The 16,178-nt window shown below is 41.6% G+C and overlaps 1 protein-coding gene across 1 annotated transcript; it reads right to left on the reverse strand.

Annotated features, from left to right (window-relative positions):
* Positions 1–1,571: 1,571 nt before the first annotated feature.
* GIMD1 (GIMAP family P-loop NTPase domain containing 1) lies at positions 1,572–10,100 on the reverse strand. The gene is made up of 2 exons (XM_004686601.1): positions 9,708–10,100; positions 1,572–1,832 (listed from the first exon to the last, which is right to left on the reverse strand). The coding sequence occupies exons 1-2, from the start codon at positions 10,098–10,100 to the stop codon at positions 1,572–1,574; spliced, it is 654 nt and encodes a 217-aa protein (XP_004686658.1).
* Positions 10,101–16,178: the final 6,078 nt, after the last annotated feature.

Raw genomic sequence — 16,178 nt, forward strand, 5'->3', positions numbered from 1 at the left:
CAGGCTTCTGGAATCCGATGCTGTGCACATCTATGCTCACTGGTTTATGCTGTGCATAGGACAGATAACCAGCATCCCATGAGTGGGGGGGAAAAGGTTGGAAACCCACATTTTTCACTCTGCTTGTCACCACTGACTGCAGTTTCGGCTTCCACCCTCAGGTCGCCTCTGAAACGAGGTCACCAGCCCCTGGGGGAGCACCTGTTCGGGCCCCAGGGCAGCCTGTGGAGCATCTCACTGCACCATCCTGGGCTCACTGTGATAGCCGAGGGGCGGGGCTGTGCCTTGTTGAAAGCGGCAGATGTCTCAAGTTGGAATTTGTACTACACTTTCCCACTGATATTTTTTTAACTTTTGATGATTGGCTTTCTAATGCCTTTGCACCACAGTTGAGGTCACATTGAGCATAAGTTGACTTTTGAGGACTAATCTTGGGGAAAAACGACCAGCTGTAATCCCATTTCTAATGGAAGATAGGTAGTACATGTACAGGGAAAAACAATATACAAATTAGCTTTATAAAAATTGTAATCTGGGGCCTACATTTCTTATGAAAGAACTTTGTAAATTATAAAGCTTATGTATTCGTGCTAAATATGAAAGTGACCCGATTTGACTTCATGGTGGACTTTTCCTGTTACAGGTGAGTAGAACGATTTTCCTTTGAGTTTCATAGCTGCCTTTGCTACCTTTCTGGATGTCCTGAACAAAAGTGATTGGCTCCCGAGATAGAGGGAGTGTTTGTTCATGTTACTGAACTTGTTATACTTACTCCTCTGGCAGGCCCAGTTCTTAGTCCCCAAGCCCAAATTGGAACCACAGGTTATGATAAAGTGGCTAAGAACACTTCTTGAGCATTACCTCCTGTCAAGTTTGATCATTACAGTAACCATGAAGTAGGTGAGCCAAGGGAGGAAACAGACTGACAAGTTCAGTAACTCTCCTGGCCTGGCACCAAGTGTGCTGTGGAGTTAGCTTTTTAAATACGACATTTTAAACTTTCAGATAAGGATAACATGTAATTAGGTAGGTCACGAGGAGAAGTGCTTGTTGTTTAATCTTTAGGAAGGAAGTGAGCCTCCAGGTAGGAGCAACACAGCTGAAGAGCCGAAGGCATCCCATCTGAGCTCGTCTCCGCCGAGGGCACTCCCCGACTTAAGGCACTTCTAGTATTAGCAGTTAGATGTGTGTTGTTTCAGCTGTTTTAAAACTGACTCAAGTGACATCAGAGTATGTTTGTCTGGCTTCTTTCTTTGGCATCACGTTTGGGCACTGTGTGAATATGGCTGCCTGCCATCATAGTTATGTGATGTTCCACTGTGAGCGCAACTAGCTCACCTCATCTGCTGTTAATGGGCAGTTCTGTTGAATAGACACCTTGAAGTGTAAAAGTTGTGTCATAAAATTTTCATAAGAAAATTTGACTCTTTTATGCTCTTATTAGCTGTGCTTTCCAGAGTGGTACTACCAGTGTAGACACTGACAGGCAGCACATGGAATTCTGACTGTCCACATCCATGCCAGAAACTTTGGACTCTGAAACCCAATGATCTTTTCCTCTTTTCCAAGTTTTATTTAAAGGTCAAAAATTGATACCTATTTTCTTTTACAAATTCCATAAGTCTCACTAGGATTTTTCTTCTCTGCTCGTTCTGTGAGTTTCCTTCTTTATAGTGGAAGACATATCTGTGCTGAATAGAATTTAGAAGGGTTAACAATGAATCGGAGGCCTCCTCTAAGTATTGGTCTTCACTGAGCCCAGCCTCTTCTATTTTTTCTGCATGGGTGAACAGAATGGCAGTGTAATTCATCCAAGCCTCTCCCAGAAGTTCCTGAAAGAGAGAAGTGAAATGGCCATTTGACTTGGATTATATTCCTCATAAATGAGCAAAGGTGTTTTTATGGTCCAACATAGTCAAGAGATGTACATGTGATTATGGTTCTAAAAGCTTATCTAGGCAATGGGCAGTAAAGACTGGGTTAAATACAATCAAATCAAGGAGCAGGGGATGGCTTTTTCAAAAAGCTCCAGTTCTCTATTACTTTGCTGGTATAGTTTATGTACACATAACCACCAAACTGTGTGTACAATCAGTATTGTGTGTACTATAGTCACACTTATATCAGTGTCTATCTGTTAGAAGCTGTGAGACCCATTACGTTAGGGCACCTTTTTGTAGAAATGTTGTTATAGTCATTGCTAAAAACATGTTTGAAGGACTTGTAATTACATAATCTGGTTACAATCTATTGATTAATCCGATGGCATGTAATAGAAAAGCTAAGGTCAAAATACATTTGGTTATTTGGAACAACTACAAGATATTACTGTGATTCGCATCCTCTTCACAGGCCTAGAATCAAACCCAGTTTATCGGATGACTTCCTCTCTTGTTGTTGAGAAACATTGACGGCTGGTGTGCCTTTGTATAGTAAAATTTGGAAGTTGGTTATGTAATAAATTCTTGTTTGATTAGTGAAAGTAAGCTGATAAAAAGCAGAAGTAACAGCATGTGGCAAATTGTTCACGCAATGTGAAAGGCATCTAGAAATAATCATTTAACTTTTTTGAATATTTCCAAAGTTACATGAAGTAATGACATTATGACAGTAAAATAACATTCCTCCATTCCAAATACTCCCATCACCAAAATATCTTCAAAGCTGCTACTAGTTTATAATAGCAAGAAAAATAGAACATGTTTAGGAATAAACAGCAAGAAATATCCAGGACCTTGAATAGTCAGAAGAAAAAAGTAGGAACAACTAACATTTAATTGCAGATATATGGCTTTTATTTATATAGTTATAATATTAAAGACTAGAAATAATAAAAGGGAGAAACTGAAAAAGAAATGAGGAAGGGAAAGTAGGAGGAAAGGAAGGGAAGGAAGAATCAGGATATGTGAATCTATGAAAATACAGGAACCATGGGAGAAAATATTTGATATTAGAAACATCTTGAGATCATGGTTACCAGATTTAACTGCTAACAGTCTCAATTTTATGAGACCTCATCCACACATTCATCTCTATAACTTGACCCTGAGCTCTTTGAAGACAAGGTTTTTACTATTCCAAGCCTGGGGCACATTGTACATTCTCAGTAAGTGTCTGTTGGTTGAGTTGGAACCCAGCACCTTAACATCATCTCAAATAGAAGGCTTAGGCTTTTATTGATTTGTTTTGAAGATTTTGTTCTGACATTCAGTTAATCTCTGGAACACAAAATTTTACTTTTCTGTAGAGCTTCTCTTTTGTTGTGTAATTCATTATCATGTATTTGCAATGTCTATTTTTTAGTCAGAGGAATTCCTGTAAGGAGTAGATCTAGATTTTTCCTCATGTATGTTCAAAATTTGCCTATATCATTAAATACTTGTCAATCTCTAGTTCTAAAAATGTCCTGCTTCAAGGAAATCTTCATTGATGTTTCAAGATAAATACCTTACGGAATAAGTATTCTAACAAAGTTTCTAGACTTTACAAAATAATTGTTCAAAGAGATATATTGTCCTTCTGTGCCTTTAAAAATGCACACTAGCAAAACTGTAATTAAGTTTAATTTAAAAAAAATCACTTTTGTGTATGTCTAACTACATGTAATGTCAAAATCATATTTTTGCTAATGGTGACCTAGCAGGATTAGCAGTGTGTCATATAGTCACACTCTTAACATCTCCTGTGGGAGAGGAGTCAGAATTTCAAACTAACAGGCAAGTTGTTATGAGTGAAATATGTTCCCTCCTTCCCCCCTTGCAACGTCATATGTTGAAGTACTAACTTCCAGCACCTCAGAATGTGACTTGGTTTGGAAGTAGAGTTGCTGTAGGTGTAATGAGTTAACATGGGGTCATTAGGATGGACTTCGATCCCATATGATTGGCTATATCTTCTGCTCCTAAAAAGGTGATATCTGCATGAAAAACTAATACAGAGAGAAGGCCATGTGAACATATATGCAGCCTTCCCTCCACAAACCGAGCAGCAACTAGGTCCTTTGCAGACCCTTCACCCTCGGCCCGCAGAAGGAAGCACCCCTGCTAATGTCTATGTAAAACTTCCAACCTCCAGAACCCAGGCGATGATATTTTTCCCCTGAATCGCCCAATTGGTGCTAGTTTGTTATGGCAGTCCTAGCAAATTAATATAAATTTGGTTGAAAAATAATGACGTGCTACATACATCAAGGTTCCAAGAGTAGGAAGATTCCTGGACCATTTATACAAGTATCTTTAGGACTGGTGCCTGAGAATTTGTTTACAAGCTATAAATATTTATTGAGGCTCTTCTTTGTTCTAGGAGGAACTGAGAATGGGGTGCTTTAGATTTGTCATGCAATTATCGTGATAGAAATGCACCTGTGCTTCGGAAGTGATCTTTTAACCTCTTTTACGCCAATACAGTTGGGTTGGTGTAGGATTCGAGATGGGAATTAAGGGTGAAGGGGGATAATTCGGAAAAATTCCTGTGATGATGCCTTGAGTATTGTAATTAACAAGGCAGTTGTTAATTAGGAGACAATTGCAGCATTACTGGGTATTGTGGAGTGTTAGGGTTATCTCCATACAAGTACAAGCATTAATCCTTCATCACTTCTGTATTTCGAGTCTTCTGTTTTGACCCAGACCTGATACTCCGCCAGCACGTTACAGCTGTGTTTATATTGATTTTCGTAGCACTGAAATGTTTAATACCAGTTAATAGTTACTGCTCTTACCCCCTGAGTGCTACTCCCAAATCTAGCCCCTAGATATTGTCATTAAATATTTGTCGTTAAATATTTTTAAAACATCACTATAATAAAACTTCATGCTAAATAAACTGTTTGGCTCAGCTAACTCTTCTCCAGAGTTTATGTCAAACCTGAGCTCATAGGATTTTTCTCTTGCTAGTTAGTACTTACTACATTAAGTGGTAGAACACTCACAGAATATCTTTAGTGGCCAATTTCCTCTATTGGATTGTAGTGTAACATTAACACGCTCCTTCTTTGTCTCCTCGAGACATTTCCTATACTGTAAGCCATCACCATTCTTGGAAAATTAGCTAGAGCACCTAAGGATAATAGATTTGTAAGCTCAGCGCCACTTATGAGCCCATGTGTTCAGCCACTGGGAAGTTTTTATATGTTGATAATTATTTGTGAAAGGATGCGCATGTCCTAAACTGTAAGAGAAATTGCACTTTTGAATTACTGCCAAGAATACAAGAGAATGGTTGGTTTAGCTTATAATCTTTAGATTGGTTTTTGGCTGGAAAATGGTTGAATATTTGAAAGTAGTGTCACTTGGTGTACAGTCATCATGTTATTGGCCAAGTGTGTTCTCTGTGGACCCAGAGAAAGAGTAATCATAGTTGATTGATACCTCCCAGAAAAATGCAAGAGCAAGATAAGTTAATGTAAGTTATCTGGTGTTAAGAACTTAAATATTCTACTAAGCTAGCTGGAGATGTTACAGTCAGTCATGAACTCTTTGGTTGCAGAGTGTTAATGGGTCTGAGTCCATCTAGTCCTTTTGGGACAACTAGTTAGGATATAAACTTTGTTTTCCAGGAATTATGTTCATTTTCCCAGGACCTCACCAGCCCTGCCCCATTTGTTTGTGGTTGATGAAATCATAGCATCTGGACTTTTTAGGGGGAAACTTTAAAAAAAGCCAACTATTACATCAACTGAGGAAAAAATTGAGCATGGAACAGAAGGACAATAAGGCCCATTCTTTCTGTTTCATGCTATTCCCTTACTCTCATCCCACTTAAAGCAGCACATTTTCCTTCTCAGAGAGCCAAAGCTAAATGATAAGACCACCTTCGATTAGATTCAGAATATTCAGCCTCCAAGATCGTCCTTACCAATTGCCTGATCTTACAGAAAGGGTACCGAGCCTTGTGACGTTAAACATCTGGCCAAAGTACACAGCTGATTGTTGGCAGGCCTGGGCCAGGCACGGGTCCTTCCCGCTGCACTGGGCTACTCACCTACCTTCCTTCCCACAGTTCTAAATTAACACAGAAGTTGTTAGCGTTTTGAATCGGAGCTGGGTACGTTTGATTTCACTTTTATTTTCTTTTGAAGCCTCTCAGGATAATTTAGGAAGATGTTCTAATCTGAGAATAAGACAAATGGTAACAACTTGGCTGAGGCTTATTGTGCACTTCCTGTGTGCCAGGGTCTGAGTGAATTTACTGCTATTAACAGTTTTCTGGTGCAGAGATGGAAGTTCAGGGAATCATGTGCAAGGCCATCCAGCAAGGAAGTAGATACGGGGGAACTTGGACACAGGCAGTGCTTCTCCAGATCCCTGCTCCCAGTCTCCATCGTACATTATTCTAGTACTCAGCTCGCAAGTGCGGTGATGATAACGATCAAAACAATAATGTTGGTTTGCATTTGCCATTTTCACTCACCGCAAGCCTGGCCCAGTACTAAGCAGGTTATTCTTGTTAACTTTAATTTTCAAACATGCTTTCATCTGGGTAAAATGAACCCATTTTACTGAAAGCTGGGAAAAATCTTGGTGACATTTACAGTCATATTCCTAGAATCTATTTTTCGATAAAATTCAGTCTCACAACTAAGCCCAGGATCTTCATTTAGCCTTTTCAGACCCTGCAGTATACACACACTCCCACTTAAAATGCCCCCCTATCGGGTACTGATTCTAAGTGTACCCAGGCATCATACCTGGTCCTAGTGATGGACAGCACCCAGGCTCTAGGCCATTCTGCACACAGTTCCAGTTCCGAGTGCAGCTGGGCTCACAGTGGCCTGTTCCCTAAGGTGACTGTCGCCTTTGTTACAGCCCATTACTTATGGCCCGTCTAGACTTTCAAGTGACACTCAGATAGCATTGCGATGAATCACTGCCTTTGTTTCCCAATGTTAGGGCCATGACTCACTGACATCTCCTTCATTTTGCTGTAAATCAGTAATGGCCTAATATAAATAAAAAGGGAAATTTGGGGAAATGTTTCAGTGGTCACAGCTGGCTGGCCCTAACCTCTGTAAGATATTAGAGCACAAAATTGAGAGTGATTTAAAGGGGCTGCAGGGAGGTGCAGAAGAGGAGTTAGCCTTGGGATCCGGAGCCTCTGTGGCAGTCACCAGCGCCCTGGGAGGAGGGTGGGAAAGGGAGAAGGCAGTGTTCCTTTTCCCATTTTGTGTGAGCTAGGGGAAAAGAAACCGAGGGTGTGCCCGCAGCCAGAGGACCTTAACAGCTCTCTGCTCCTTGCTAGCAGCTGGCGGCCTGCCGGGTGGCCAGACACTGTGCAGCTGCTCCCAGTCTGAGCGCGTCCAGATGTCTGCCACCATCCTCCCAGGCTCCTTAGGAAAGAAGGTCACACATGGCCAGCCTGTCCGCCCGCACTCGTCATGGTGGGGTCCCAAGACAGGATCACAGTGCCGCGTACCTCGGGGCCCCCTCTAGACAAACCCCCACCCGCATTGCTCGGGCTTGGCTGCTGCGTTACCCCAGGAGAGAGAAGTTATTCATTCTGAAATTAAAAAGTACTCTGGACCTGAGCTTTGCCCAGCCGCTTCCTCTGTGCCTTCATCCCCTGCATTGGGCACTGACTTAAGGAAGACATCAAGGGAGGAGAGGGCTGTGTGCCAGATAACATTTAAAATGATTAGAGACATGTATGCATTGAATTCACTTGTATTAAAAAAAAAAAAATGAGGGCACTACCATATTGTTCTCTATCCTAAACTGGAAAAATCTCATTTCAAAAATGTACGTCTTTTAAAGTATCCTTTTTGGCTTAGCCAAGAACCAGCAAAGACAAAAATTTAGAGCCATATGGAGAGAGTCAGGTTAGTATTTGAGAAATATTTATACATTTACTGAATTACAGCCATCAATAGCTTAAGCTACTTGTTTACTTAATAGCTTTAAATGAATTTTAAAAGTGGTTTTAAAATTACATTGATGGAATGGAAGCAGACCGCCCCCCCCCCCTTGATTTCTACCAGAAATGCAGGCTTTAGTAGTTTGGGGGAGGTTTGTGGATTTTCTTAGATTCCACATTGTTTCTTAATTGCCATCATCCTCTCTTCTTTCCTTTTGTACAACATGTCCTTGATTTTTCAGGAGTTGGATGATGAGGGCTATTCTTTGTACTCTTGTCACCCTAATTTTTTCCACTAGTTTCTTGTGATTACACATATGGCCTTTTTTTAAAAAATTTTAAAAATATGCACAGTTAGTGAGCAACAAAACTTGGGTCTGTCATTGCGAACCTTTTGCCTCTACCAGGAAAAGAAAGGGAAGAAATCTTAAAAACAAATTATACTAAGTATCACAAATCCTGTATCACAATAACCAGAGTTTGAACCGAAAGAAGAGTAAGATTTATGGAAATTCTTCTGGAATGGACAATATCTGTTGTCTGTTCTCTATTTAGTTCACCTGGAACCCTTAGTACAACTGAATTCTTTGTGCTGAGTGGTTTAATGATGACCTTGAGTAACACTAGTCAGGGTCTAGTTAAATTTGGATGGCCCCAGACCAGAGAACCAAGGGGTTGAATAGGGTGGAGAACTCCACGAGCAGTCTCCAGGAACTGTGGGTGTCGGCTGTGCGGTGTGCAGGCATTGCTCCCTGCCCCCCTCGATGTGGCCTACACCCCAACCTCTTCTACACTGACCAAAATTAGTGACCTAAATAAAACATGGATGGACCAATGGGCAGGAGTCCTTGTTTTTCATGTTCATCTGCATTCCCTGTGGTCGTCGCCTGGCTGGAACAGACAATTTCTAATCCTTCAGCAGGAAAGAATCATCTGAAAGTGCCAATTTCTTTCCTCTAAAAAGTCATCAATTTCCTCCAGAATATTTAGCAGAATGGCAGCCTCTGTGAAGCTTCTTCCACCACCCATCTGTCACACGGCCCGAGCAGTACATATGTTGTTTTATATTCATTCCCTTGTCTCTTGTGGACTAACTGCTTGTTGAGGGCAGGCAGAGCTCACGTTATTCACCAGTCCTCAGGCTCTGTGCAGGTACTCAGTCCAGTGTTTAATGTCTGGCCCAGTGTTTAGTGGGTGAAGGGATACCCGGTTATTGGAGAGGTATAAGAGATTGGCCCCCTCAATTTTGAGTGGATTTAAGGTATTACTTGAGTCCAGTGATTCTGAAGCTGGACTGTGTTAAGAAACATACTGAGGGCCCTCCCTGGTGGCGCAGCGGGTTAAAGCACAGCACTGAGAATCTAAAGCCGCTTCCACATGAGTTCGATCCCCGCCTGCTCCTGAGGTGACCACATGGCGTGGCTTACCTCCCCTGACCTGCCTGCTGCTCACCTCAGCAGTGTACTTCGTGGATCTGCCTGTTCTGCACCCCACTCTGTCTCTGGTGAATCCTCTCACCCTCTGCATCTCTGACCTGTACCCCAGTTCTGTACTAATAAATAAATCTTTAAAAAAAAAAAAAGCTTCTGAAAATGCAAGTATGCAGACTACTCTTGAGCTCTTTTACTTAGGGTGTCCAGACTTAGTTAAGCTCTAAATTCCAGCAACTCATTTTATATCTATGACCCAGTTGTAAAATGACTGAATTCCGGCAAAGGAAATTGTAAAAATGACCTGGTGGGGACACTGTCATTTTTTACTGGCTGTTCTTATATCACTTTGTACTTTGACTTAATGCTTCATGGTTCTCCCCTGCTAGGAATACTGGTGTCAGTACAATTGCCTGTTTGCATTACCTGGACCATCTGGATGGGGGCCAACGCGTCCTGTCCACATGGAGGCACGTCAGCCCTCTGGACTAGCAGAGCAAGGTGGAGGCCCTCCTGTCCGAAGTGATGGGCCAGGGCCTCCTTCACCTCCTGTTTCACCTGGGGCTTACTCAGCCTGCTGTGTGGGTAGCCGGGAGTGTCCAATACCTGGATCTGCAGGGTTGTCTCTTGCCCCTCTCGACGTATGAAGTCGTGGAGGAGACAGCTGCGGCGCAGGCTGCAATCTCTGGTCACAGAGCCTGCAGCAAAGCTGCTGTGGAAGTCAGTGCTTCCCAGCAAAATGTTCCCGGCAGAACTTTTTCCACTCTGAGTCATGCCAAAGAGGGCCACATTGATGGTCACCTTGTTGTCCTGGATCATGGCTGTGGAGAGACAGGCACAGGCGTTAGACCTCCATCCCCTCCCCAGGTAAAGCTTCTGAGCTGGCCTGGAGCTCTACACGGGCCCCTCCTCTCTGGAGACTGCAGGGGAGGGACGGGCCTCCACAGCGGTGATACCTAGCAGCAGCAGGAGACTGAGTAGTAGCAGTAGTTTGCAGAGGGACAGTAAAGAGAAGTCAAGTATGGATGAGGAGAGGAGGAGAAGGAATCATGGTAGGAAAATAAGGGGGAAATCCCAAATCACATGATGAAAGTGTTAAGCAGGTACAGAAGAACTGTTCCATCCCCTCATCAGTGTGGTCAATGAGTTGATGGAAGAACCTGTTCTGAGGCTTCTGACTTTAGGAACACAGCGGGCTGCAGAGTTTGAGACTCGCTCACTCTTGGAGGAGTAGGAATAGGACACTAAAAGGAATGGCCCTTCTTGTATGTTTAACGTCCCCATCTCCACACCCCCTCACTCTCTGGATACACAGGTTGCTGTGCCAAAAGCCACCCCCCCACTTCCTGAATGCTTCTCTCCTATGAGACTTGAATCGTGTTAAGGAAGATTTCTATTTCTGTTAACTAAAACTTTTTATAACCAGGTAACTTTCTGATAACAAGGTGAACTCTTTGTATTCTATTATGAAATAGCTAATAAATCGCCTCCATGGCCAACCTAGTAAAGCATGGCTCTGTAACAAAGAAGCCACCATTTTGTGCAGCTCATCCAGGGGGAAGGAATGAGAGTTGACCGCTAGCAATGCCTGTAAATTGTCCTTAGGATTTTCTGCATCCCGTAGCCCTCGTAGCATTTTAAGGCCGTCAGCCATTTCATTAGGTTGATAAGGCAATGCCACCGCCAGTTGCTCATTGTGCTTTCTCTGTTGACTCAGACATAAAGCTAGTTAATAATGCACATATTATTATTAATAACATTTTACAGTTTTGCGTACCTCTGACTGTTCTTGTTTTCTAGTGCCCCTCACCCCAATCAAATTCTAATATGAATACCTTGAAGGAACTCCCCCACCCCCACCCCTAGGTAAAGATACTCCTTCCTCGAATCTCTCAGGGGACCCTAACTCACCCAAATCATTCAACTGCATCAGCTGCACTTGAGCCAGTAAGATTTCTTATTTCTGAACCAGATGCTTGATTAAAACTTTAATGATGGAATTCCGATCTGTTTGCTAAACATCATATACCTTATCCTTTTCTTCACAAACGCGTCCCTCCGACTGGTATAGAGTTGTTCCTTTCTATGAACCTTAACCTGCTGGCATGTGATTGTACCACTCTGGTATGTTTCACGTAGTTAATCTGTTACCAGGATCCTCTTGATAAATGACCACTTGTCTTTGTCTAATTGGCACCGACTTTCTTATGTCACCAGAACAAACCTGTAATTTCAGTAGGTACTTCCTGAAACTTCTTTTTCCAGGATTAAGTTCTATGTTTGAGTACAGCTAATAAGAACAGATTATCTAGATGATAAGAAAATGCGAGATGAGCATGTGTTTAACAGAATCTAGACTTGTTAAAGCAATGTTCAGGGTTTCGTTTCACATTGTAATTGATGAATACCCCATCATTATTTCATGGAAAGTTTTAATAAACAGGTATTTGCTACAGGTGCAATAAATAGATATTGACTTTATAGTAGTATTTAGTTCATAAACCTCTCCCAGAAAGCCCTGTTGGCTGTTTCTGCATAATCCAAACCAGTGATCTTGTCCTGGTTAATGTAATCACAAGTGCGATCTCATCAGTGGATGTACTTTTCTCATCATTAATGTTAACATATATAAGAAAAGGAGTACAAATGAACAGTGCTTAAAAACTGGGGTTTACTTTTATTCTCAAAACCTTTAATTTTTGCCATGTCTTAGTTTGTAACCCATGCTTTCCAATAGTGTCTTGGTGTATAAGTGTAAAAACCTCCTTACGGTTCATATTCTGGACATCTCAGAAATCTCTGTGGTGTATGTATTTCTGGGTCAAGGAAACTGAGAGATATCTGGGATTTCATGGTGGGGTGGGATGACCAGCACTTTGGCTTTCTCGTTTGAAACAGAAAGAACCTCCCCCAGGTGGCAGTAGCTGCCTGTTTCCTAAGGAGTAAGTCTGAACCAGAATTTATTTTCATTTCCTTCCGCAAACTCTTAAGTTGGGTTCTTCAGCTGGACCCTTTGTATCAGCATGTATTGATTGTGTGGGTGATCTTTTGTCTGGAGAAGCCTTCTTTCCTCTGTTGCTATAGGCCGGTGGAAAGCACACAAGGTTCTTAGTTTTCAAAGCCCCCGCTTCGGAATTGTAGCTTGAATCACTCGGTGCATGCCACAGTTGACCATTTGAAAAAGGAAGTTCAGAGTTCATATGTGCGGTTCAAAGTACCAGTGGGACTGCAGTATTCGAAAATAATCCCCAACAATTGTGTAATGAGGTTTTAGATCTGAGTTGGCTTGGAGGTCTGAAAGATGAGTGATGGATTGATATTTGATGATATAAAATGATTGATGTTAATTTCTTTTGAATGAGGTTTAAAAAAAAATTGAAAAATCCCCTTCACTCTTTTCAGTAACTTGGCTAAATATAACATAGAAGGGATAAAAAGTCATTACCCTTTAACAGTCAATCCCAGAATTTCTCTTAGACAGGTACTGTGGCTGAGGAAACAGTCATTACTTGAGAAAATGGAATCCTGAGAACATGAGCCAAACTCACAAGACATGGTGGCCAACTGCTGTCGGGGGGACAGCCAAGAGAAGAGGCGAGACCACGAAGGAGGAGGGAAGAGAGGAATGGGAGGAGCAGAAGAGGAGCAGAAGAGGAAGGGGAAGCAGGAGGGAGGGAGAGAGGGAGGAGGGAGAGAGAAAATGATCACTATAAAGTTTTGCAGGAAGCTGAATCTCCCAATTGTGACAGTGACTAAGGGACTGTGTTGGGCATAAACAGCTCATATTCGTGTTTAAAATCTTTGACTGTCAGGGCTGTAAAGTCAGCTACATTCACAATTACCTTGTATGGAGGTACATTTTTGCTTTTGTTAGTTTTGACTGCCATTAGCATTTTACTTTATTTTGAAGGAAATTAGTGGAAAGAAGGGAAAGACAGGTCCTCCCTCCATTACATGTGACAGCAACCACAAAAGTTGAGTGTGCAATGACTTCTGAATGGATGAAATTCAGGGGAGGTGGGCTAGACAGGAGGCTAAACATGCCTGGGGACCTTTGAGGCTGGGGGCTCAGTAGGCTTTCCACACCAATCAAGTCGGGGTCATGTGGTAAGCGTGCGCCGAACCAGGATGAGCAGCAACCATGTTTCACCCCCTCCCCCCACATACATACACACACACAGGGTTGGCTTTCTGGGTCGCCAGAGCAAAATACCTTGGACTGAGGGCCTTAAGCCCAGTTGCTGATGTTCCCGCAGTTCTGGGGACAAGACGTTGGAGATCAGATCGCATGGGGTGGTTTCTCCTGCATCTCTTGGCTTCCTGCTGTCCTCACAGGGCAGTCACACTGAATTAGGATCTACCTACCCTAGTGACCACATTTTAACTTGATTACCGCTTTAAAAGCTTTATCACCAAAATATCTTCTGCAGTACTGGGACTTTAAACATAGGAATTTGGGGGGCTTCATTGAGCCCACCACCCAGGCATAAACGCACACGTACATTAATGTGTGTGTGTTTATGCATAGATACACACATATAATTATCTGAACTGTGTGCCTCTGTAGTCCATAAAATTGAGTGTTAGCATACGTAGTTTTCGACTTAGAGCTATTTCATTTAACCTTACTCATAGTTTTAGACAAATTCCAATTTGGGTTGGCTCTGACTGTGAATCCCTTGCTTGTATGTGATGTCTTTTGATATTAAAAGAAGACTCTGCGTGTAATAATCAGGCTTCATTTAAGATGCTGAAGTGCCCTTAACCTTGCCAGGACCGTTCTGAGTCGAGGGGACACTGACGAGCTGGTTCAAGTGGGGGGTGGCTTGATGGGCTCAGGATGAGCTTTCATGTAAGCCACAAGCTCGCACATTTCACATTCAGGAGACATGGGTCAGCGGTCTAGATTTGGGTGGTCCTAGGCAATGAAGCGTGCCCTTAACTGGGCAGGCATATTCATGGGAATAGGGCTTTGATGTTATTTTTATTTTTTTAAAGCAAGGGGTGGGGAGCAAAAACAGGAGAGTATTTATTAAGGAGAACTTAATACATTTTATTAAGTTCTGCCACCAGGCTGTGATGCTGCTTTCTGCTGCCATTTTATTGTTTTGTTCCTTTTGAGGAGTTATGATTCATTTGTTCAGGTAATGAGTGAAATATGTACATTTCAAAGCATTTAGAAAATTCAGTAGAGAACGGAAGAAAATAGGGTCACTTTATAATCTCTTTCCCAGGGTCGCTGGGACAGTGACTCCTTTTGGGACAGACTCAGCAAGTGTGTTTCTTTTTCTGAGCTCCCTTGGCCTCCTCTCCCTGCCCCTCTTCTTTCAGAACCACTGTCGTGGCAGGGGCAATTACAATGCAGTTAATTTAGAGACAAGAACGATTGTTGTGGTTACGTGATCAGGACAGAGTATTCTCTTGCTATGCTACTGCCTTACTATTCTGACATTTAATTTTAGCGACTCCAATAACAGTGATAGTCGTTAGAGCTTTCTGTTTTTTATCCTGTATTTGTAAGGTTTGCAGATTAGGGATGTCTTAACCTAGAAAACAAATCAGTGAAATTTCTTTCTTTCATGATACTCTGCAATAATTTGGATATTTTAGATATAAATACACATCCTGGAAGGTTTAAGAAACTTTCACGTAGGTCCATCAACATTTGGGAGGCCATTCTAGAACAATGAACAAATTTTCTGTCACTTTTGGAGTTTGGCATAATAATTAATGTTACTTTACTCACATTTTCAGTTTTCAGATGGACAGCCCTCTCCATTTCTGGCAGTAGAGCCCCCTTCTTGTTCTGATGGCTTATATCTGGGGTTTAGCTGTGTGTACCTACTAAATATGTGTGTGCAATTAACATTAGTACTTCTACATATAACAAAGTACTTTTATGTACTTTGAAGTGAATTTCCATATGCTTCTAAGAGGAAATAATTTGATTTAAAAAAACAAACAAACAAGCTTTTGGCCAACTGAGTTGAAAACTGAAAATCACAAGGTATATTCAGATGATCTTTTATCTTTATAATATAGTGAGTTATAAAAACACATGCAATCAAATAAACGAATACGACTTTGAAAGCAAGAGAAAAGGCAATGATTTCACACTCTGTTTCCTAAAGGAAAATAAAATATTGAGAAAAACATTTCAGTGAAACAAAAGTGCTTAATTCAGATCCTTAAAACATATCAAAATTTGTCATACCTAAAGCTTTAGTCTTGAAATACTTCTGCTTAATTCTGTTACCCTAATTTATATCTTCTTGGATAAATGACCTTTCTTAAACACTGTTGAGAAATTGGGTACCCTAGCATGATACAGAATATCATCAGACATATATTTACATAAACATAACTTTATGTGTCAAAGATGTTATCCTAGTCTTTTTACCTAGGAATTAACATGCACTTAAACTATGTGGATAAATATAACTTATTAGCCGAAAGCACAGAAGCAGGGAGGTTAATAATGATTAGCAAAGCTATTGACAAGAGCCCCTGAGACAAGACAACAGGTTGACTTCAACCTCTTAGACTCTCCAGCTATGTCATGTATGTTATCTGTTTTCAAGCATTGCGAGTCATATAGGCTTCTAGCAAAGACCTTAGCAGCACTAGAAACTTCCCCTGTCGTGATACAAAGCCTTGTGAATGGCCATAGCAGCTAGACACAAAGTGTGGCCTTGGCGAGCATGCCTGATTGTTCCTACTAGTCTTGATGCCACAAAATCTCCCATTTTTCTCTTCTTTTTTTTTGAAAATTGAGACTCTCAAGTCAAGAAAAATCAGTCCTATGCCAACAAGTGCCTTTATAATCTTCCTAGTATGCCTAGGCTTTCCTTGCCAAGAAAATGTCAACTTTTCTTCCCCTAGCAATAGCTGTGGTGT

The sequence above is a fragment of the Condylura cristata genome, unplaced genomic scaffold (assembly GCF_000260355.1).
Source record: "Condylura cristata isolate star-nosed mole 26May11 unplaced genomic scaffold, ConCri1.0 scaffold00021, whole genome shotgun sequence".
NCBI lineage: Eukaryota > Metazoa > Chordata > Mammalia > Eulipotyphla > Talpidae > Condylura > Condylura cristata.

Bases quoted from the DNA above. Each gene is read 5' to 3' on its own strand.
- GIMD1 (XM_004686601.1), bottom strand. From the start codon at position 10,100: ATGATCCAGGACAACAAGGTGACCATCAATGTGGCCCTCTTTGGCATG. The intron at 1,833-9,707 runs GTAATGCAAACA...TCTCTCTTTCAG, and splicing joins CCCCCATCCAGATGGTCCAG to GAACTTCTGGGAGAGGCTTG.